We start from the raw sequence: 24,991 nt of genomic DNA, 5'->3' as shown, positions 1-24,991 counted from the left end.
AGGTCAACAGTAAGACCAGCTCTCAGATTTTAGATTTTTAATACTTTAACTATCCTAATTGGAAATGATTTACAACTCAAAAAAGGGTTGTCCGGAAAGTTCATGCTTATTTTTAAGAAAATTTCAAAGGCATATTTGAATATTGATGCATATTTATTGAATTATATATGTACCATTTTGTTCCACAACCTTTGCACTTTTTAAGGAGTGTACACATGTTATTTGTTTTCAGCTATTCCGACATATTCAGACCTGTACCGCCTACTAAAAATCGGCATGAACTTTCCAGACAGCCCAATATTAACGTAGACTAATAGTAACTTGTATTAGGTTGTCCCAAAAGTTTCTTTCGTTTTATTAATAAGTAATACATACACAATATTTTATGTCTAATGTTACATTATTGAATTGTGTACGATTCATTTTGCTCCATTACTGTTACAACATCAACATCTAAGAAATTAGATTGTCTATTTATATAAAGACTACCGCACAAAATAATTGAGTGCAAATTACGAAAGAAACTTTTGGGACAACCTAATACATATTATTAATAAGTATATTAAAAAGCCTATTTTTCCTCATTGACATCTCATTGTAAATAAACAAGGGTTAATAACCCCAGACAACGGGTGACCATATTTATTAAAGAAAAGGCTCCAGAATGGCATATTAATTGAATCGTTTATTTAATTACAGAAAGTATGGAGGTCGATGTAACTGGGCTGGCTCGTGGTGGCACGAGGTACAGTAGTACCAGTAGCCTGAGCAGCGCGGCCACAGCCAGTTCACCACAAACACTTCAAACCACCAGCACGACTTCCAACATTCATAATCAAGTTGCGACCGCGGCTGTTGTCTGTCAGACGCAGGGTTTGAACCTTGCACAAAGTTCTAGGGAAAGTCCACCTGCAAGTTCAAGTCCTGGAATGCCCACACCTAGCATTCCTACTCCAGCACAGGTAAATTGATAAGGGAAACATAAAATCCCTAGACTAATCTCTTGTTGTATACCCTTTTATTACGTACCTTCTTCCTTCATTATGTTGCTTTTGGATTTTCTTTTTAATCATGTTGTGAGAATTTCAGATAGACTTATGTCTAGACTTCCAGAGTTCTATACTCCGATAAAGCACCGATCAGCCCGTTGGGCACAACGTGAATTCTAGCGTTTGTGTGTGAAACGGTGCGAGAGAAACTGCGCATTTGATGAATGTTCCTGTTTATACGATCTGTATAAATAGATTATAAGAGTGCGTACATATTCTTATCATTATCTGACAATGAGTCTTTTTGTTTTGTATCAGATAACAGAGGAGGGAAGATATTTTAATTCCTATCACTCCAAGTACAACACAATTTTGTTTGCAAATTATTCGACTGTGGACTTTATCCAGAAGCGACATATTTTATTTTACACGAGTGCATTGTATCCTCTTTACTAATGCATTTACCATTAAACTCCCTTAGATTCCAATTTTCCTGCAACGTACTAGTTTAATAAACCAGTCTATTTTTATGGTACAGGGTTATTCATTTTGATCCGGTTTCACAAGTATCGTCGAAAGTATTACGCTATCAAAACATGTTTTAGATAAGAATTAAATGGTTTCGCGGGGACTAACGAGTGGCAATGATTCCTTCATAGACGAGTGCGTTTTAGATTAAATTTTTAAATGGATTCGTGTACTTGGTTTTGCGTAATCTCGCACTGCCGTCGAAGATAACGCACGACAGCTTTTACCAATGTCAATGTCAAGCAAGGTCACTTTACCAATTAATGCAAGGCATTTTGTAATCTATGAGAATAACTTGAATGGTAAATTTAGTGTAGAAATAATAATTTTAAAACGCTGATTCAAACGTTACTCCTATCTGATTTCGCTCTAGATTGTTGTAGGTCAGTATTATTCATGTTTAGTATCTCAAATATAGTTCTTATCTAAAACTAAGGTGCAGATTGTATTATTTACTGATGCGTGATTTTTAGTGACTGCTGATTGCCTTACTATCCAGAGGGGGTACTCTAAACATGCTCTTGTTTCTTCGCTAACTGACAAACGATAACTCTGTTTCAGGAGAAAGTTAACACATCGCCGAGCGGTATGGTGCCGCAACAGCATCAACTGCACCTGCCCATAAGCGCCCAGATGTTGAACACGAATCAAGGTCTGGCGACGATCGTCCCGACCCTTCAGCACATCGGGTCAAGCTTGAGGGTGATACCTGGCGACACGAGGCAGCTACTGGTCACCCACACCGCCGGCAACACCGAGTCCAGACCGTTAACGTTAGCCGTGCAAAACTCATCGGATCAATCGAGGCCGCTGATCGCTGTGCAATCGAACACTGGAAGTGAGCCAAGGCCCGTGGCGCTGGTCGTTCACTCGTCCACGGCCAACGACAACAGGGTGACGTTCGTGCATTCTAATCTGTCCAACAACGACAGGCCGTTGGCCCTAGCCGTGCAGCAGTCGTCGGCGAGTGACGTCAGACCAGTTACATTTGTACACTCTGCGAACGAGGGAAGACCGATAGTCCTCGCTGCGCATTCTCCTGCACTGAACGTGTCGAGTGAGTAGCTTCCGATGTCGTGCGAAATGTAATTATAAGTAGTTTTCCCGTTGATCCCTTCGACATGGGCAATTCTTAACTCGAACGACTGGACTATCCTCGAGGGAGCATTCTAGTTTGAAGCGTCAGTTTCTCAGGTATCCCTTAGGATTATTTGTTGTTGAATTCATAAACACTTTTGTTGTAGGATATTGCACAACTATTTATTCATGTTTAAAAAATATACGTAATTTACTTTTAATAAAAATAATAAAATATTAAACGCGCAATACACGTCAAATTATTTCATTACAAGCGGGAAATCTGTTAACGTTTACTGTCTTTTTCTTCTACAAATTCTATAATTCTAGCTTCCCACATAGTCTTTCGCCTTGCCCCAGTTATTAGACAAAAGTTTTGCCCATGGGTTATCTTGAGACTACTGTTTTGTACTTACTTAATGAACAGCGCACAATAATATGATTTAAAATCTTGCGATTCTGCTCCACAATCGCAAGCGCTGTTTCAGATGAATTTCACTCTGGAATGCACCCATTATTGATATAGCGATTCTGAATTGTGTTACAGACGCTCAAACAAGAATAAGAGCGGGAGACACGCAGACCACCCATAAAATGGTTGGCGGTGTGGCATTGGTCGGTGGAAATGCATCTGAGCTAACCAGACTTCCGGGTGGCGCTGAATTGAACATACTCCCAGCAAATGGTACACATTACTTTCACTCTCGTTCGATTCTCATCTCTGTTCTAGCCAGTAGGCCGTTATTATTGGGCTGTCTGGAAAGTCCATGCCGATTTTTAGTAGGTGGTAAAGGTCTGAATATATCGGAAAGGTTGAAAACAAATAAAATGTGTACATTCCTTAACAGGTGGAAAGGTTGTGGAACAAAATGGTACATATATATAATTCAATAAATATACATCAAAATTCAAATATGCCTTTGAATTTTTCTTAAAAATAGGCATGAACTTTCCGGACAACCCAATATTAATAATGTGTAATTTTGTCTTTAGAAATAGTGTAAAATTGGAGCGCATCATATACCAAGGCCGAAATCGTACTGTTGCGATTTTGTAATGAAATGGTGCTAAAGTAAACTATTCATTTGCAGAGCGGCTCGTGTGTATAACCATGTGCGCGTCGTTTTGAAAATGACTGACACGTCATTAACTTATCATTCGTTCCAAACATTTTACCTATTCTCTTCAATTGACACGCTTCTTATTTGCTTTCAGGTTTGACACTGAGCCACGCAAGCGTATCACTCCAGACTGCAACGGGCAAACCGGGTTCGACCGTGATGCAGAACGCTCCGTCCACAGAGGGTATAGCTCACATCGTTGGTCCACACACACCCCTCTCGGGCCTGACGCCTATCGTCACACCTATGACTGTCGTCTCGCAAGGGAACCAAGTGACCGCTCACATTCTGGCGCCCTCCAGCCTCGCGGGTAAAATGATCACGACACCGATCCTCAAGTCCGTGGCGCAGATGCCGATCGTGAACGCGCAGTACATAAACACCACCACCCTGGTGAAGCCCGTCGTCGTCGTCAGTTCACCGTCAACGTCCACGGCGCAGTCGACGACGGCCTCCAGCACGCAACCATCCTCGACCACTCACACGACCGTCTGACAAATCAAAGGAAACTGAAACTAGTTTGAGAAACGGCCGGGTCGTATCGATGCACCGAAGCACCGGCTGCCAGAGATCGCCATAGGCTGGAATCCACGTTTCGCTGTTGTTCGACACCATCGACCGCTCACGATGACGTGACGTCGACCGTCGGGCTGAACGCGATCGCAGAGGTCCTGGAAGACGGAGGGGCTGTGCCCGTCGCGGTGTTCCCGACGTCGAAGGAAAGTTTTCTATTTTTGAACATTAAACTTGCGTTCCTTCGTGTTTAAATTCGATGTTTTTACGCTCTTCCAAAGAGTACACCGACTGAGAGGGTGTTTATGAGAAAGGCCGTTGCTCGACTTGCGCGATTGCGCATGGTACCTTGAATACTCCGAACAAGTACTTACCGCGTGGTATTGGTACGAAAATGATGCAACAAGGCTATTTGGGAGGGGGGGGGGGGGCGATTTGATCCTTTGTTTACAAGCGAATGTCAGATTTGTACAGTGAGTCCTTGACTTACATGGTTAATTTCATTTGGAAGCTTTAAGTGTAAGTTCTATTGCATATGCATATTAGCATGTTGAGCTAGTCCCTATGAAGTTTAGAAACATTGCAGATTTCGTTTAGGGGACCGACGCTATAGGTACACTCAGCAGAGACAATTGTTGAGTACCTCACTGTTGTCTCTGGCGAATGCCTGTTAAACTTGCCAAATAAAATTCGTAATAAAATATTTACATTTTACTAATGTAGCTTACTAACCCTTTGAGTGTTATAGTTTTCCATATTTTGTTGTTATATTTCTTAAGTTCGGGTATTTAAATTCATTGATTCTCAAGTTAACATATGTTTTACTCATCAATGTTTTTAATAAAATAATTCCGTCCGCAGTGACCACAACCGGATTGCTTTGGCCAAGAGTATTAAACACTCAAAGGGTTAACAAATCAGCCACGAAACTTTGTAGAACACCTCGCATTCGACTTTCGCTAAACAAAGTAAATTTTGTTGTTTTTGTATGACGTAAGGAGAACATTGGTATCTACAATTTTCCTAAGTAGAGGACTTGCTGTATATTCAAAATTTCAACAAATCGATTAATAATTTTAGTCGTTCGAATTGTATGACTTTTCACCTCAGTATGGGAGACGTGAGTTAACAGATTTCGTTAACTTATGAATTTGTCCAAGCTTTTGTTCAGTCGTTGTTTCAGGTAAGGTCCTTATATGTTTTATAATAATATTATTTAGACGAGAAAGAAAACATGACTCACGACATAATCTTGTTTGCATGATTATTTTAAATTGCTTGACTGCAGAGTATGAAGCTCATCCGTTATATTTCTTTGGTACCTTGTCGCAATTGGGGAAGTTCGGCAAAAGTTACGTGGAAATCATTTTGAAAAAAAAAAAAAATGAAAAACCGACTGTGTTTAGAGTGATGTTAAATTAAAGAATTTGTATGATATAAGATTGGTTTAAATGCTTTGAAATTGATCGAAATCTTGAAATCGGATGGATGATGATGATTACATGCTTGTGCTTTTTAAATTATCATGAATAGTGGCTGTGGAGATACAATTATCGATGAACTTTATCATTAACGCCTACGTTTACTTTCGAAAATTAGATGGTAAAGAAAAAGAAAAAACGAAACATGAATTCAAGTTACGTCGTGCCCGAAAGCATACACGCGAAGGAATACACACGGTGTATGTTTGTATGTGCTCAAGTATTTATTCGCTTATATTTATTCTACGAACTTAATTGAGCATTGGTACAGTTCGTTTTGGCTTCTTTAATTAATTTTGATACCTTTTATCGGGGTTAATTTCAATAACGATCAGCTGTGACGCGAAAACATTACACGATCAACGTTGTTTACGGGTACGTTTTAGTGGTAGTTCATTTTCCGACGATGGAAACAAATGTGTACGTAACACACGACTCTCGTCAAGATCACAGACGACATATTATCTTGCATAATAATTGCTAGTGTTATCAGTAGACTGCAGATGTTGATGCATTTATGGCAGATGTAAAATATGGGGAAATCTATGAAAATTTTCATCAAATGCCAAAGTATATAAAACATCAACAATAATATACATGATACACTGTTTAGAAGATAAAACAAACTTTAATTTAATCTTAAATTATTTGTCTGTGTCTTTAAAAAAAGTATGAATTTGCATGAATATCCGCAGTCTAGTAATCAGTATCGCGTTTATAGGTGAAAACAACCGGAACTACTTGTAAACACGTGAACCGTTAAAACCGTACTATTTTAAATTGCTTTCTACCCTTAGGTAAACAAAATTTATGTTTTATACCGCAACATTAAGTTTCTCGTGCTTTCATTTGATATACTCGATGCGAGACCGTTAACGGTGATTGTTCAGCTTAAATAGTTTAACTAATAGAATGCAACTGCATGGTGAATAACCATTATCGAATTCTTTATTTGTCTAAATAGAACAAGCTTTGCACGGGATTAACATTAACGTGAGATAACGTTGCTGCATCTCGTATCTTTTGCAAGAGGGAAAAAAATCGATAACAGAAGTACGAAGTAAGCTCACTCTCACGGATTGAAAATTTGTTATTTTTTTTTTTTATATAAATTACTCGCGTACTTCTGTAAATTAAATAACGTTTTTAATTTCTACTTGACGATTACTGTGGGATGTAAATCTAATTTGAAATGAAATTAGAATTTCTTACGAGCATTTAATCGGGGGTCCTCTTTCGTAAATAAATATGAAATGATTAATGTTGATCTGAATTCAAGCGTAAATTTAATTAAATTTTAAATGAAAATGCAACAGCATGCAGACTTTCTCGTTTTATTTGGAATTCACTAGACAAAGTGTAAAGATGCTTAATATCCGCGATGCGAGCGTTCTAAGTTTTTTTTTTATAGGCGCGTGTGCGTGTGAGTGTGGATGTGACTGTTAACGGTCTCTTTCAGATATCACTATTTGTACACTAGTATTATTATTACTTGTATCTGCGTATACACAAACACACACATATACATATATACATATATATATATATCTTGTTTTTTTTTATTTTTTAAATTATTTAATCAAAGGCTTGGTCAGTCAGTTAAGCTGATTATGTAAGTATGTAATATGCGTGGGGCGCTGTGTCTCTAGGTCTATCAAACAAATTCGTTGAAGGATTTATTAAGTTAATGGTTGGCTGAGAGCAATACCGTTTTCCAGGGAAGTTTAGAGACTTTTTGTATCGACAGGGCTGTTGAAAAAGTCATCTTGGCTTCTACCGACCTACCAATGTCCTCGATGCGTTCGTTTTTTTTTTTTTATTCTACGTAGATGAGTACCACTGCTCGATATAATCAGGGCATTGGGTTTTCTGGACAATTTTAGAGTTCGTTCTCTAGAGTTAAGTATATCGGGGATGAAGGAAATACTATGTATTTAATATAGTAAATATTTTTTATCGAACTCGACTGAGTCTAACTTCGAAGTATTGATTACTTTACCAAGGGATCATGTAACACGAGTAGGTGGTCTCATTATTTTGAGCAGTGTATCGAGCCCATGATTAGACGCTTTTTTTGGTGAGAGAATCTATTCCAGTTGAATAGATGTATCTTTCTTTAATCTAGCAACAACTGGAATTCATTCTTGCAACGAACGCCACGAGCATTGAAAAGTATACAATTGTCTTCATCCGTTCGCACATGTTCCCAACAAAGTACGGTTTATAGAAAGCTACTGTAGGTTTCACGTGAAATCAGTCCAGCACGATAAACAATTACGTTTAACGACGATATTGCTACTAAATTAGTAGAGATCTCGGATAACATCACTACTGAATCAGTAGGACTTCATTGGACGTCGAAGCAGTATTTTATTATTGCAACATATTCGATCGAATTAAACACGTACAGGCATCTTTTTGGGAGGGCAGTCGAACACAGAGACGATCCCTCGAGCTAAATTTTTGGTTCCATAGGTTTTGTTTATTTGTGAAATTAAATTCAAATATTTGTTACTTGCGAACTTGCTACGGTGATTGAAAAATTGTTAGTTTAACAATTCTAGTATAGATCAAAATTCTAGTATAGATAAAAATTTGAATTAATGAACGAAAGATAAACAAAACTTGTTGGAGCAATACATAGAAATCAATTTTATCGAAAGGAAATATTTTTGTTTGCCCTCAAAGTAGTAAACGAAAGACTATTTATTTAAAAGGAAATTCCTTTGAGGAATTGGATACCCCAGAGATGGGCAAAATTTTCGGTATGAAACGTTTCGAATAACACAACAGATGAAACACTTTTAACTTATTATTTATTCGATAAAAATTGAAAATATATTTGGTATCAAGCTTGTCAAGATTATCATACCAAATATAAAACTGACAATCTAAATTATACGTTCGATTTATATTCTGAATATATTACTGTGGACACCTTTTATTCGTTGTTCGAATAAAACTGTCATGCATAATCTTATAGCCAAGGTGACTTTTTCGAAAGCTTCTAAAATTTCATTCGATATTCCCATCGAAGATAAATATTGTCTCTCAGCTCGCGCGTCCTTTGTATGTTTTCTATTATATTTTTCTTTTGCGTCGAGTCAAATCAGTGTCGACATTCGCAAACATATCCGAACGTATTTTTCTTTGAACAGGCTCAAAAGAGTCGGATATATAAATTCATCGTCCATTGCGGTGAACGTCGAGATTTCTGTAAATTAAACGTGTCTTTCGAAGGAATGTATTTCCAATCCACGATCTCTAAAGTGACGTGAAATTTGAATTTCTTAGAAGAAATGGTGGTGAACTGCGTGAGAAAAATTCAAATTCTGTGCAACGCAGAACTTTCTACAATTAACAGAGATGAGGCAATATTCTTAGTCGAATAAAAGTTAGGATAACGAATACAAGATATAAACACCTGTCTATTCGTTGTTTGTTAAATGAAAATACAAATTGATTCGTGAACTTTAGAATATTTCCCTGTAAAGGAATAAAAGGATACATTGGTTCCGTTAGTTATTTGCTCGAGTTTGAATTCTCGAAGGAAACGATTTTATAATGAATAAATAGAAATTTAATTGTTTTATCGAATAAATGACACGAATAACACGCTGTTTATTACTTCTATTCGTCATCTGTTATTCGAATGAAATTTTGCCAATCTCTGGTTAACCGTGACTGAACAGTTCCGCTCGATCTCTGGACCTGTAAATGCGGCACCTTCGTTTTAATCCGATCGTGTGAAGTCGTGCAATGGATGTAAATAGTCGTACTAGATGTTGGGGGCATTCTGAAGCTGCACAACTCGGGACAAATAGGCAAAAGCGCAGAAAATGAGGATCGTCAGTTTGTTTGCTGAATGCAGAGCGGGTGATCGCGATTCTAATTTATTTCAAAAGAAACTTTTAACGCTGTTAATCCTAGGACTTCTGGGGTCTCGATTGACCCTACGCATTTCTAGACCTATCGATACTTTATTTATTTTAACCTCATGAAGGATTTGATATATATATATGTTTTCATTTCCTTTTATTAGGTTGTCCCAAAAGTTTCTTTCGTTTTATTAATAATTAATTAATATATACACAATATTGTATGTTTTATGTTACATTACTGAATTGTGTACGATTCATTTCGCTCCATGACTGTTACAGCATCAATGTCTAAGAAATTAGATTGTCTATTTATAGAAACATTGCCACACAAAATAATTGAGTGCAAATTACGAAAGAAACTTTTGGGACAACCTAATATATAAAAATTACTGATATTTAGGATCACAATACCCTTCAGTTTGTTAAAGTTTTAGCTGTAGCTATAAACTGTAGCTACAATCAAACATAGCTATAGACCCTGAGGTGGAAGTCTATAATCGATTATAATAACATAATAATTATAATATTACTAGTTATACGTAATTATTCAATCGAATAGTTTTAACCAGTGTACATGGATTCTATTTGTTATATGTTAGCTTGAAACGATCCATTCTTGAATTCTCTAAGAATTCTCTAGAAATGCGTGGGAGTCAGTCGAGATTCCATTCTAGATTTAAACTTAAGGGGGTATCCTGAATTAGGAGGTTTAAAAAAAGCGGTTTTTCGTGAATTTTTTTAGGATGGAAACAAAATAATTCATTCCATCGATCGTTTTTATTCTATTTTCATACATATTTGAGTAGTCTGTAGAAAGGTTGTCAGCACGAAATATTCAAATTGAGTCGACTGTGACGCACATTTGTAGAGCACCTCACAAATAAAACCTCCTATCAGGGGGAAAAATGCAGGTCGTAATTTTGGTTTGACACAAAAAAACCAAGAGAAATTTTCATTTTCATACATTTTTCTTCTAGGTGCTTTACAAATGTGCATCGCAGTCGATTCAAGTTGAATATTGTTTCTTGAAAAAATTTGTACAGACTACTCAAATATGTATGAAAATAGGATAAAAAGTTGGATGGAATTATTTATTTTTTTCCATCCTAAAAAAATTCACGAGAAACAGGTTTTTTTAAACCTCCTAATTCAGGATACCCCCTTAATCCGTCAACTACGTTCATTAGAGAAATAGTTATTGTTCAATTCTGGTTGACGATTACTCGCCAAGCCTTCAGCGAGATCAATTAGAGATCAATTAAGTGGAAGCTGGCATCAGGACGAATCGAAATGGAACATTGTATTTTGCTGTTGAGTGGCAAGTACTGTTAGCACGCGAGAAGATTGCTATTAACTCCTCCCACGGGACGAGTCACGGCGAACATTTTAACCCTCTCGGCCCTAGTGAGACATACAGTGGCGTGCATAAGTTTTCAGACAGATACATTTGCCATTTAATATTCCAAAAGCGATATCTAAAGTAATTTTAGCTAATGTTAGATACCAAGGTATTGCTAAACGAAAGAAAACAGTGGAAAAATTAACTCTATTTATTATTTTGACATATTTACCAAGCTGTAATATCGCTTTTCGGAATAGAAAGTAAAAGATGTATCTGGCAGGAGACTCGCACGCGACATGTTATTTGTGTCTAGAGTGAGAGAAAAATATCTCATTGACTTCCTTGAAGGCGATTGGCTGCGATACCAGTGGGAGGAGTTTGTAGATATCTTCTCGCGCGCGACCTGTACAAGTAATGATTACCGAGAGGGGAAAAGCGATGAAAATATCATTTCCTTTTTTTTTTTTGTACATAGTGATCGTCGGTCGACGGGAGGCAGAAAGTAACGGAGAACGTGCGGGGAAATATTATGTGTACATGAACAATGTGATATAAGTAATTAATTAAATTACTTAGCACTATAGCGTTTAAGCAAGAAAACTGTTAAACTGTTTACAGCGTAGACGTACGATGCTAACTATTATTTACTAACATCCTAAATGAATCGTAAGGGAATCTAATTGTACATAGAATTATGAAAGAAAGAGCGAGTGAAAGAAAGAGTGTGCGTGGGTAAAAGGAAATCACGAGATGTATAATTATATCGAACATGAGAAATGAATGAAAATAGAACGAAAACCGAAGTCGAATACGTGAGAAGAAAAAAAAGAACCCTACGTCTTGTATTATCCCTCGTGATAGAGCCTGTAGATTGTAATTCTCGTGCGTGAATGGGGAACAACGCGAAGAATATGTGCGACGACCGAGCGTTCTAGTAAGAGTGTTGTTGTTGTTGTAGTCTATGTCGAATTTTGTTATATGCCAATCCGCCTGGCTTATGAAACACGCACTGTATATGTCACGAACCTTCGAACAACTTGTGCATTGAAATGAACGGAAACAAAAAACAGAATAATAGTAATAATAGTAATAATAGTAATAAAACGGAGGAAAGAACGACGATAAATACGCGATAATGAGAAATCGGAGCGTGCCGCGAAACGGGGCGCGACGAAACCCTCGCAACACTTTTCTTTTTGTTTTCAAAAGAATGCGACAAATTTCAATACAATCTATTACAATAAAAACGTAAGCGTGAAGCGTTGCCCAGTCCTCTTCTTTTTTATTTTATTTACCTTTACTCCTGGTTATTGTTAAAGGTGGGGGTCAGATTGGTCCTAATGTTAAAGAAATTGCATTTCGAACGAAGATTGAAAATTACAAATTTATTCTAATGGACAAAATGCAACTTTGGTTTTTACGAATTTTAAGATTGTTCTTTCTCAACTGTACTAGTCAAAATAAAACTCAAATACAAAAAGTATTAATAACGATATATTTTCTATAATAAAAGTCTTAAATTATTATTTGATTATGATTTTTAATAAAAAGAAGTGGTAATTGATACAATTACAGTTGCAATTAGTTTTTCAAGTATTATTTTATCCAACATAGTAGCTGTGAAATCGGGCACGATAAACAAGATAGTACCTGCTTGGAGTATAACAGGGGCACCTAACATCTAACAATTCCTGACATCACTTGACACCTCCTAACACAGTTTAGCATATCCTAACAACTTCCCATCTTCTAACACTTCCCGACACCCAAAACCTTCCAACATCTCGTAACAACTCCTGACACTTGCTGACACTTCCACACACCCCTTAACACCTACAAACATCTCAAAACACCCCCTAACACCCTTTAATAACCCCGAATAACTTCTAACATCATCTGAGATTCCCCTATAATTTCCAATTATTTCCTAACACATTTCCCATTATATTTCCCTTCGTTTCCTGCCACATTTCACTCCAATTTCCCTTCATGCCGTCGCCACCTCCTCGCATATCATGTGCTCCTGATACCCAAGTTCCAAATTGGCCAGAATTCCAATATGTACCGAAAAGGTGCCCCTTGAATTAGGCAACCTATACTAACAGGTAAGTCGGGCTGGTTGCTTGTCCGTAGGCGCAAACGTGCCACTTCTTCGCATGTTCATGTTCTCCTGTTACCAGGAGTAAAAATCCGACATTTCCCATCACAATTTCGAGCGGGGAGCGATTTGCAACATAGTTGAATTCTGCGGAGAGCGATTTGCAACATTGTTGAACTTGCAACATTGTTGGGTTCTGCGGGGAGTGATTTGCAACATTGTTGGGGGTTTGTAACATTGTGGAAGTTTCAGGAGAAGCGATTTGCAACATTGTTGGGTTTGCAACATTGTGGAAGTTTCAGGAGAAGCGATTTGCAACATTGTTGAACTCGCAACACCGTTGTAGTTCCGAGAGAAGCGATTTGCAACATTGTTGAACTCGCAACATTGTTGACTTCTGCGAGGAGCGATTTGCAACATTGTCGAACTTGCTACTTTGTTGAATTCTTGCGGGAACGTTTTGCAACATTGTTGAAGTCCCGAGAGAAGCGATTTGCAACATTGTTAAACTTGCAACATTGTTGAAGTTTTGTGTGTAGCCTTTTAAACATCGTTGAACCAGGAAGTATCACAGATATGAGGCGAAATTATAGGGAAATTATAGGGAAATATCACAGAAATGAGGAGAAACTGTAGGGAAATGTATAAGGTAATGGAGGAAAATTAGAGGGAAATATACCAGGAAGTGGAGGAATATTAAAGGGAAATGTATAAGGTAATGGAGGAAAATTAAAGGGAAATATACCAGGGAATGGAGGGAAACTAACGGGGAATAAACCAGGAAATGTGGGGGAGCAACAACCTATACTTACAGACATGTCGGGCTGGTTGCCTGCTCGTAGGCGCACCTCTTCGCATATCATGTTCTCCTGATACCAAAATTAAATTGGGGCGAGAAATTTATTTGTATGCATTACCATAGTGCCAGGTTCTTCACGATGATTGAGGACACCATCTAAGTCTAACTGAAAACTATAAATCACAATAGTAACTCGCAATCAGGAGCAACGGGGTTTCCTCAATTTTATGATCCATTTATTAAAAATATGCACTAATTCACATTGAGTGGTGTATGTGTGTTCGTGTATTTCATTACTTTCAATTAGAGTAGAGTATGACACAATCGTTAATATTGTCCTCTATCTACGCGTTCAGACACCTCTAGCATAGTAGTTCTCAAAATATACAATATATTCTCGTGTTCGTCGTTTACAAAAGACTAAATTCATTCTTTCCTAGACGCTTGGGTAAATTTTGAATTTCTAACTAGAATTTTGAACATCTCTCTCCCTCTCCGTTTTCCCTCGTTTTACGGTTCACGTTTTCTTTTTTTTTCCCCTTAAATTTCGTTTCATTTTTTGGTCAGGTTTCGCGGGTGTGTTCTTGTTTGTTGAAGATCGTCGCATGTGTACAGATAAATACAGAGTAAGAATTATATAGCTACGAGAATCACGAAGATTCGCAATTTCGAATTTGGTTTAACGGTGGTGCACTCATGGGTTCTTGTAAGGTCGACTAAAAGATATGAATTTTGTTTTAGTTGTTTATTAACCGTTGGCATTGTTGACTCAACGACAGAACTCAGAATTTTACTGAATATTACATTGTTTACTTTCAGAATCTGAGATTATTTTATTCTTTGACTGGTATAAGAATCTTTATTGGTCGTTTTCAAATTCGCATATACATCTCTTTCCTTTTTCTTTGTTTAGCAATTAGAATATAATTTTAAGTTTTGAGTTACCAATTATGTATTTTGACTTTTGGATTCTCTCAACCTCGTGTAATTAGAATAAAAATGTTTACTTTTATTTTTAATGTATTATTTAAATAAAATTGTTTCTCAACTTTGAGTACACCTCGCAAGAACCGAATCTCAACCAAAGTTCGCTCGCTTAACGTAAACAACATCGCCGCCTGAACAACGACAAAACGGTCCCCCAATTTTGTACGAGTGCATATTTTACACAGTGATCAGGGATCGAGAGGTAGTTCTCGATCGAGGTTCTTTTCACGGTTTTATGAATGGAGGATTAAAAAACGATACAATGCCTGGTATAATTGTCGTCTTAATATAATAATACAATAGCAGCAATAAAAGTGATAATAATATATATAATAACGTAAAATATAATAAAACGCAATATATTACATATCTCTGCTTCAGAAAAGTACTCTCGATTGCGTGTATATGGCACTCCACACGAATACGAAGCTCAAACAGGAACAGGGATGGACAGAATTTTTAGTTTTGATGAAAAAATTCAAATAACAAATGGAAGATGAACATTTGTTCCTTGTTTGCTTGATTATAATTACCAAATGCAATTAAAAATAGGATGTCAGTCGAATAAATCGTTTATACATAGTCGTTTTATTCGTCATGTATTAATCGAATAAAATTTCTGCCCATCCACGAATAAGTCTGCAAACCGAATATTCGAATTCGCGACGCAGGAGTTTCCTTAGCGATCATTCGCCGATGCCGATCACAGAATTTAGAATTTTCTTAGTTACGAAACAGACGGTGAATCGTCGATATTTGTTGTATATCGAAGACAGCGAATAAAACAAAATGCATCGGAAATAAAGAATCGTGGAATGTAACGAGGAAATTAATCCACCTATATCAATTCGACGGTCATTGGGAAACGTTAAACATTATTTAATAATATGTACAATTATTTAAAAATAATTAATTAACGTTTGGATGTTGTTTGCCTTTAAATAATTGTCGAGTTATTTTTAGCATGTGTGATGTGTATGTTACATATTATTCCCTTTAGTATTGAAAATAAAATTGATCCTTTTGAAGTTTGTTTAATTAGAAATAAGAAATGATCGTATTATACACACACACACATAGGTCTGTGTAATTGTATTTGCTATGTTCGCAGTCCAAGAATTAATTCGAATCACAGACTGCGCGCTAAGTAATAAGAGATTTAAAGTAATTATTAATTGACATTTAACACTAAACCTACTGACACTTTATTTGCTAATAACTAGTCTCGAAGACACTTTTTTAAATTGGATGCAACAATATTTCACGTGGTATTAAATTGAATAATACATGAAGCCATTGTATATAATGTATATATTGTATATACGAAACAGTATAGAAAAGTTTGAAAATGGTCGTTTGACCAGCTGTGATAGGTTTAGTGTTAAATTAATTAACGAAAGTTCAGCTGTTTCTGGAAAACTATGAAATTATTGCCCGTAGATGGATATTTGTACAGTTAACGGTAAATTACGTAGTATGTTGCCTCTTCGATATATGTATAATGAGCTGCAATATATTCGTCATTGCAAATTGAAAAAAGTAGGAAGGTACGCGAAAGACATTGTCACGAATATCATCATTTTATTCGATTTAACGACACAATTCAAAAGTGTAAGTTCAAACAAATATTAAATAAAGAAATAAACTAAGGAAATTGTAAGTCGACTATTGGGTATTTCCAATGAAAAACGTGAGAATCTTTGTGAGGAAATGCAAGTAAAAATGCATATTTAACTACTACATAAACTAAACGTATGTTAGTACATGTTTAAAATACGTTTAACAATAAAATTGAATTGTTTGAAATTGAATAATGTTTTAGAATGATTCAAACTGCATTTAAACTTTTTAAAAATCCATATATCCTAACAAATATAAAAAGTAAACGCATATTACCTTCGTGTTCTTTTTCACCTTTCTATTCAAAATGACAACTGATGAAAATAGTTTAAATAAATGCCATATCAAATTCCAAATGAAAATTTAGTTTAGAACACTATCGACAGTCGAATACAAAATGACATTCGTGCTAACACGTTTCAGATCGAGAGATCTTTGGTTACGAGAGAAGAATTTAAATATAAACAATTACCGCTACCGATTTTGTTAGTTTCGAAAGCCAAAAATAGCGAGTATTAACGCGTTTTGTTAACACACACATTATTTATCAGAAACATGAGGTTTCTGTATCGTTACAATCGTTTCCTCTGGTTAGTAAAATATTCTCATTTCGTTAGTAAAATATTAGTGAAACGTTTCATCGGGAAGAATAACATATCACTATACCGACTAATAGTATGGACATAGGCTTCGGTTTGGTTAAGACTGTCACGCGCGAATACTAAAATTCATCATTAAATTTAATACAATTTTAACAAAATTTATTGGTTACCATAAAAACTAATTCATAAATGTCGAAGCCAAAAGACAATTAATAGACTGTCATTGATAATTGTCGGCAAACAAGAAGCCTATTAATAGACTACCAGTCGGCAAGTGTTCGAGACGAGTCATCTATTGACACGTCGACCGCCATGTCACCCAATTCAAAATTAATTTTGAAACTTAAATATCAAAGAAAACGAATTTATATGAAATATTTGAATTTCGGTGAAGTTACAAAAGTAAATACCACAATAAATGTTTGATTATGTAGTCTCCAATGGTCAGTAAATAAAATTTAATCGCAGTAGAAACTTTTAAGAGTATTAGTGTGGTGGCAGTCAACGTGTTAATAGATTAACAGTCGGTAAAGTGATACAATAAAACAAACGCCTTAGAGCAATCAATCGAAGAAAATTGCGACACAAATCGCGATTCGCTTAGCAATAGGCTCAAACGACGAGGTATCATTCCTCTTTGTTTTCATTTTGTTCATTTTTTTGTTTGTTTTTGGTACTACTCGATAGTAGTTCGTAGCATTATTACGCGAGTGCAATTCTCGAAAAACTCGAGAATAGAATAAAAAAAAGTTTCTTGTGAATTATCATCCAAGCGTGAGTAAAAATATTGACGCGAAATAAATATATATAGCGAAGACAGATTATTCGAATTTCATACTTCGATTAGAATCCACCGTATAATCCACCGTATAATCGTTTCTTAGAAGCGTGATTATTTATACTTGTTCGATTTTAATAAAACAGAGAAGAAAGTAGCGATTGCAAAAATTAACTGCCAGCCGATAATCATTATTCTCGCGAGTCATATTTCTTTTGTTGTCGGTTTGCAATGTCTATGTGTTTAAAAAATAGTTCAATTTGTTATCCCTCACGGGCTAGTATCCGTAATTCTCAAAGAATATTTTTTGTGAAAAAGAAAAAAATTGTGACCGTTACGTGAACATGAATATCAATGGCGTCGCGAATCACAATTTTTCTACATAGATAAATTTGCGTAGAATACTAAAATATCACTAATCTCAAGTAAAACTATCTATTATTACAGTTTGATCAAGTGAAATATAAATATACAAAATATGCAAAGAGTCGACCGAGTTGCGGCAAACGTGATCAAGAGTATATATTTTAATCAGGTTTACCAATGAAACTTTCGAAACGAAAACGTTTTCTTTACCATTGCGATCACATTTTCTCAAAAGAAAGGAACTGGGATCTCAACGTCCACTATAACAGAGAGCACGAACAATGGGACAATTTTTGGGCCGAATAGTATTTAGAAAAATTCGAGCAATTCGTGACGTTTTCACGAAATCCACGAACTTTCGATCATCCTCGAATATCCGAGGACTATATACGAACTATCTAAGTTTTCAACTCTTTGCGGTCGCATTTGTTCCAAGCATGATAGTCGTACTGATCGAAATTATTTTCGAGTAGCACGAATTTAGTTAATTAATTTAGAAAACGAATAAATTTCATTAGAAAGAGATTTATATCGTTAGGTCGTGTGCATATTATGTACTATCATGGAATTAGATATTTTATTCTTTTCAACATTAGCGCCAACTATAGTCGAACGGTGGGTAGTAGAATCGACTACAATTGCCATCTATGTGACGAAAAGCAAAGCTAGTCGACATTTGTTCAACGAGTGTCAATACTACAGTTTCGCAGTCTTCTGTAATAATTTTGTACCATCTGCCAATTGCCTTGATTCCATGTTCCGTATTATAAAGTTTATAGTCCGAGAGCCCGCGACAGAAATGGGTGACTCATTTCATTACACAAATGAACCTGTTTTCCTAAGATGGTATGTCTCCCTAGTTCAGAAATGCTTGGTCTGGCATGAATTCAATGGTGCAACGCTTCACTATGGCGTTTTGTAATAATTTGATTTTTGACCAAAATCATTACTACTGAAATTTTTAGTGTGTATTGTTGACATAGCAAATTGAATAAGAAAGTTGGTCTGGCAGATTGTAAGCGGTGCTAAATGGGTCTGGCAGTCGGAAAACCTTGTTGGAAAAACGTTTATACTTTTATTTTTCAAATTAATATATGAAACATACTCTCAAGTGTCACAAGAAAAGATAATTTGTCTCATTTCACAATAGTTTCTCACCTCTCTCAGATACTCATTATACCGTTACTAGAAAAGTTCTGTGGTTTTTTATTAAATTTCGACACAGTCTTCGGCACGAACTTATAGGACGACCTAATAGTTTGACTAAAATCATTAGCACCCGTTTAGCACCGCTTACAATCTGCCAGATCAACTTTTTTATGCAATTTGGTATGTCAACGATACATTCTAAAAATTTCAGTAATAATAATTTCAGTCAAAGATACTGTTATTTCTTACATGTTTCCGACTTTCTAAGGGAGCGATGCACCGTTTGTGCTTTGCCAGTCTTGGATTATTTTTATTCTTTAGTAGAAAACAGTCAAATAGCAAAAGGATATTTGTAATGAAATTGGCCGAAATTTTATGTCGCAGGCTCTCGGACTATTATCAGTTGAATTTATTAGCTGAATTTGGAAGAACGGTATCGAAATATTCTAAGGAGAAATAAATTTGGAAAATATTGATACTTTCCCGTCACGTTGTTGCGACTCCTAAGCAGGGCCGGCGTGACCTTTTGCGGGGCCGGGTTCAAAAATTTTGCGGGGCCTGAATTCACATTCAAATCCTACACTTAAATTTTGCAACGCGGAATTATTTATTTACAAATGCTATATATTTTTTATAAGATGAATATTAAATAATAATACTTTGATGATTTTTGTCACTCCTTTAAACTGAATCATCGCTAATAAAAAAATTTCTTGCATCTGTTAATGGTATCATCATTCCGTAAAAAGTTAATTAACATTTTCGTAGACCGCGGGGCCCCTAAAAACGCGGGACTGGGTTCCGGCGAACGCGCTGAACCTGCCTTGCGCCGGCCCTGCTCCTAAGATAAGCACTTCGCTGTTTAAATAATTTTTATCCCGTATTTCGACAGCAAAGAGTTAAATTCCTCGACGACGAACGATTCGTACGAATCGTCTAATTTCTAATTGGTTCACCACCGATTGGGAATAAGAGTCGAACACTTTTTGTGTTGAATCGATTAAGAGAACATTTTGTAAAGCACGTGGACGTAATTTTCTTTTTCCTTTTTCCTCGCAGCATGTATCTGAACTTTCTCGGTCTACGATATCGAAAGGAAGAAACTTCTCGAGTCTATTTAGACATCTTACATGGCGCGTTTCTCGCATTGACTACCCATCGGAAAGGGTGCACTAAACGTTACTAAAAATAGCTTATATAAAACATCTGCCTGAGAGCGATAGATCTTTCTACTTTAATATAATCGGCATTAACAGCTTTCGATCGCTTCTTATTATTAAAAATACTATATCGACATGGACCTTACGACCTTTCAACGATCTCGTTCAATATAATTTCACTTTGAAATTAGTTCTCTGTCATTATCTCGTTTGTACTGTTCTAAATGAACTATGCTTTTACTTTTTCCATCCTTTTTTCTCTTTTTTTTTATTTGGAGGGGGGGGGGAAGACTTTTCTTTAACAGCTGACATTCTTGCACTTCCCTTTTTTAGTGTTTAGATATTCGCGACAGTTTACTTGGGAAAAATAGTTTGCTACTGCTTGCATTGGATTGAAAACTTTTCGTTGCTAATATAAATATTTAAATAAATAAAATTTAACAAAATTTGGGAAAACCTTACACGCTATACTTTCAACGAAATGATAACTTTTTCGTACAATTATTTTTTTTCTAATTTTTTTGTGTATATACGATTGTTATACATTCACACTTGTAAACCATAACTATTCTGCACTTATAAAAATGTCCTTTTTTGTGCATATTACATACGTACTGCTCATTTCTACTTATATCTTGTATATAATATTTACTCTGTATTGTATCATTCGGAAGATACATTTGATCAGTAATACAAATTTAATAAAAGGAATGCATATAAAAGGAAGGTAAATAGTAAACAAGAATTACTACATTTATAATTATACGCGCATTCTTCAATAAAAAAGAAGTAAGGCCCACGTAAAAGTGGCGCAATTAAAGCTTCTTCGAGAGATTCAATTTTGTTTGACTTATTATTATTCATTATTTGTATATAACACTACAAAAATTCATCTAAATATGTTTGTCAATCATTGGAAGATTTTTTTATCAAATTGAAAGACCAAACTTTGTAGTTGTAAAAGCATTAATTAATTTCAAGACATTTAAAATAGATTAATGTTTTTTTTTTTTTGAGGCTCCAAAGTTTTGATATCGATTTCTTGTACATTTGCAAAGCTTCCCTACCGATATAAAATAAATATAATCTGTATAAAAATAAATTATATGTATCAAAATATCATTTAACGAACTAATGGAAACGATGAAAGTTTTCAAACCATTCCAAACAAAGCCCTTTTCACTCTAACTATATATCTCGAGCACAAAATATATATTGGTGCAGGACATTAATGGAATTTGTACTCTGCAATCCTCCGATATCCATTATTAGCAGGGTGTCTGTCTCGAATATTCTTTGGAAAAAATTATATGTATCTTGAGACCTGCTTGATGCAAGCACTATTGCGAACAGAATAAAAATGTGCAATGCAACAGAATGCTCGTTACGCAATATAAATATCATTATTCTTTTGCTACAGTGGCAAGGAGATACTGTATTTACAAATTGGCACTTTCTTCGGTTTGGAATATTACATAGTTTGTTGGTAATGCGATTGATTCCGATGCGTGGTCAACCGAGAGAATTTCGAGTGTTAACACGATGAACGAGGAAACTTGTGCTCATTTGCATTGTATGTCCTTAAGTTTAGGTCAGTTTGAAACAGTATCGATTAATATTGCAAGGTGATACCAAGTATCGTATAATACAGACTGTATATCAAGTTCTCTAAATTCATTGTTCCTTTTTAAATTTTATTTTGTGAATTATAATATACTTTTTTTTTTAAATCTGTACCATTCTATTATAATTGTACCGAATCCGAGCGTTCACGTGTGTAATTAAACATTTTGGAGCTTAAGGAACGCTGCAAATCAGCACTAGAGTCGTTCTTCTGAACACGTTCCTTCGTCGCGTCTCGTTCTAAGCAAGGCAAAAACCTCAGTTGCTATTATACACACGTAACTATGGGTATGTACAACGACTACGGACAGTTGACTTCCACGTCGCCTACTCCGCACGAACGTTTACTCTCTTCTCCCCTTTGTTAAATTTACTTATGTTACGTTGAACACAATGATCGAAAATTTCAATCACAATAGATTTATGCGAATGCAAAGGCGTACATTCGCCTATGTAATTCGATTTCCGCCTGAATCGCGCTACCACGAGTTTTAATACGGTGACTGTCGCGATGGTTTAGCTACAAGATAACTTATTTCATCAATAAATATTTAAACCTGTAATCCTTTAGGGACGGTCACTTTGAAGCAGGACACGCTGTATGCGGAAGATGCTTCAACACGTTGGGTACAGACACATTGAATGATAAAGCCGGCGACTGACTTGCAACAGAACGCTGTAATGTAACTGCTCGGCACGAATTTTACGGTTCGACACCAACGTTACATTACAAGGTCCTTTTTGGAATCACGAATGTTCGCTTCGAACTCTCGGCTGAATTCTCTCTCAATGCTTCCTACTCAGTTCAGTGAAAAGTAGACGATCAAAGAGGTTCGTCAAAAAATCGACAGACCAGTGGAGCACGATCGAGCGCGAACCGAGCGCAAGAACGGCTCGGTTCGTCGCTCGCTAGTTCGCCAAACTAAGCGAATGCTCGCGTTACATTACAATGTTCTATCGCAAGTCAGTCGACGGCTTAAGAGATGTTTACTGTACGCGGTCACCTGGTCGATCATCCGCAAAGGATTAATGGGAGTTGATGTATATTAGGGGTTAGGCTTTGGATGCTTCCAGACAGGTATCGCTTATCAAGTCGCTTTGTGAAAACTCACAGGGTGAACTTAAGAATGTTTAGTTTCCCAAGATGGCGACCGCACTCTGCAGCTACTGCTACCAGGAATGGTAGCCATGTTTGAGAGCGAAAAATTTCTAAGTTTTTCTGCTGCGTGAGTTCTTACAGAGCGGTTTACTGAGCAGTGGCCTTTTTGGATGAACCCTCTGTACCATTATGAGTTGCTCATACTACCATTCGTTTCAATAAATTATCTTATACACTTCTATTAGCTTTCCAAGAGTACCATGTTTCCATGTGTTGCCACTTTCATTTTTGTTTATTCTCCCTGCGCATGACAGTCAACGTGTTAAGTTTATTTCTAATTCGCTGGTGGCCACGATTCGCTTGTCTTCGTGTTGTTCGTTCTCCTTCATTTTTCCTTCCAATTGCGATCGCGTCCCGGCTGCGCCGTTTAAAGTTCAATTGCTGACGAAAGCTTCGATGAAAACCCCAGAGGTTATGTTCTGTTGTTCTTAACTAGCATCAACCAATACTGATCTAGAACAGTGATTCCTAACCACCGTGTTTAACCAACAAATCTGATGAATTTTTATTGTATTATAGTTCTTGAAATTTTTACTATAACTTAATGAAAAATTTCATCCGAAAGAAGCATCAAACCTGAACATTTTATTTTACAAAGGAAATTATTTCTTGTAGTTATTTTTATTTATACATCTCACGAATTAAGGAATACTTAAAGTAAGCGATAAGTGGGACCTGCAAGGTTGTTAAATGTATTTATTAGATCTTCAATCAGGAAATCAGGTTAAATATGTCTTGTCAAAACTGATACTTATTTCGGATTAAATTTCTTCCTTCATCGAACGTATACTGTTACAATTGAAGACTTATTACTATAATTATAAGAAATGCCAAGAATCTTCTTGTAAAATATATGGCAAGCCTGCAAAGGTTAACAATCACTGATCTAGAGTTTCAGGTAGGTACCAATGATTCTATCAATAAAATTGATATGATCTAGGCACTGACCATGTCTAGCAGAGTCTAACTTGGTTGGTTCAACGAGAATCTTTCTGCGTTAGTATGGCCGTGTCGACGCCTCCGGAAGTCCTCGTGAATCAAATTACCAGTCGCTTCGATGCACGCAGGAATCGAACTCGTTGGAAACCGTCGTGCACGGACGACGATAATAAGGATCAACTTGACAATGTGCGCTTTACGTGACCGCGTGGGACGAGCAATCGTTCAACCGTATCGACATTTAAAACGACGCGCTCTTGGCGGAGCCACGACCGATCTGACCGGTTGTGTTCAGCTTCGCTTCATCTACGTTTGAGGTAGAGTAATTCGGGAAAGAGAAAAAAGTTGGAGTGTCACCGGTGGATAATAGAATAGCAGAGAAACCTTTGGCAGTATAGAGTTTTTGCTCCTTTCTTCAGCTGATTCCGAATGTCCGATCGCCTGGTCGTTCTACCTGTCGCTGCATTCGACATTACTTCGCCCCTGGTATTTTCCCTAACACCTAAAACACCATGAGAGAACGTTGTTAGTTTCATAATTCGGTATTATCGTATTGTCAAAGCAGAAGAAAAGTCGTGGCAAGTCTACAACGGTGGGCGGTGCTAAGTCTACGTTTGCGGTGCAGAATTATGTCTTCTTTTTCAAGAATTAGAGATTCTAAAGTTTCTTTGAATGTTTCCAATCTCAATTGTCAGTTGCTGTCAGTCACTTTGTCAATCCGTTCGCTATTATGTTATTATTGATCTTTTCATTATTTTCTAAAATGTTGTTGGTAGGCG

The 24,991-nt window shown here is 36.3% G+C and overlaps 2 protein-coding genes and 1 long non-coding RNA gene across 10 annotated transcripts in view; 1 reads left to right on the top strand and 2 right to left on the bottom strand.

Annotated features, from left to right (window-relative positions):
* The window catches only part of LOC128880861 (max-binding protein MNT-like), a 57,411-nt gene extending 45,215 nt beyond the window's left edge, over positions 1–12,196 (top strand). For all 6 annotated transcript variants that reach the window (XM_054131408.1, XM_054131399.1, XM_054131390.1 and 3 more), the window contains 4 exons: positions 700–962; positions 2,079–2,574; positions 3,142–3,279; positions 3,810–12,196. In XM_054131408.1, coding sequence (XP_053987383.1) covers positions 700–962; positions 2,079–2,574; positions 3,142–3,279; positions 3,810–4,210 — 1,298 coding nt within the window. In that variant the 3' untranslated portion in view covers positions 4,211–12,196. The remainder of the gene's footprint in view (positions 1–699; positions 963–2,078; positions 2,575–3,141; positions 3,280–3,809) is intronic.
* LOC128880925 (uncharacterized) lies at positions 666–1,987 on the bottom strand. The gene is made up of 2 exons (XR_008457944.1): positions 1,030–1,987; positions 666–909 (listed from the first exon to the last, which is right to left on the bottom strand). It is a non-coding gene; the product is annotated as an uncharacterized LOC128880925 (long non-coding RNA).
* Positions 12,197–15,081: 2,885 nt separating the features above from the next.
* Positions 15,082–24,991, bottom strand: part of LOC128872082 (flotillin-2) — a 150,442-nt gene continuing 140,532 nt past the window's right edge. For all 3 annotated transcript variants that reach the window (XM_054114415.1, XM_054114433.1, XM_054114424.1), the window contains exon 8: positions 15,082–24,714. In XM_054114415.1, coding sequence (XP_053970390.1) covers positions 24,685–24,714 — 30 coding nt within the window. In that variant the 3' untranslated portion in view covers positions 15,082–24,684. The remainder of the gene's footprint in view (positions 24,715–24,991) is intronic.

This window comes from Hylaeus volcanicus, chromosome 1 (assembly GCF_026283585.1).
Source record: "Hylaeus volcanicus isolate JK05 chromosome 1, UHH_iyHylVolc1.0_haploid, whole genome shotgun sequence".
Lineage (NCBI taxonomy): Eukaryota > Metazoa > Arthropoda > Insecta > Hymenoptera > Colletidae > Hylaeus > Hylaeus volcanicus.
Note: the sequence above shows the minus strand (reverse complement) of the source record. Positions and strands in the feature narration are given on the sequence as shown.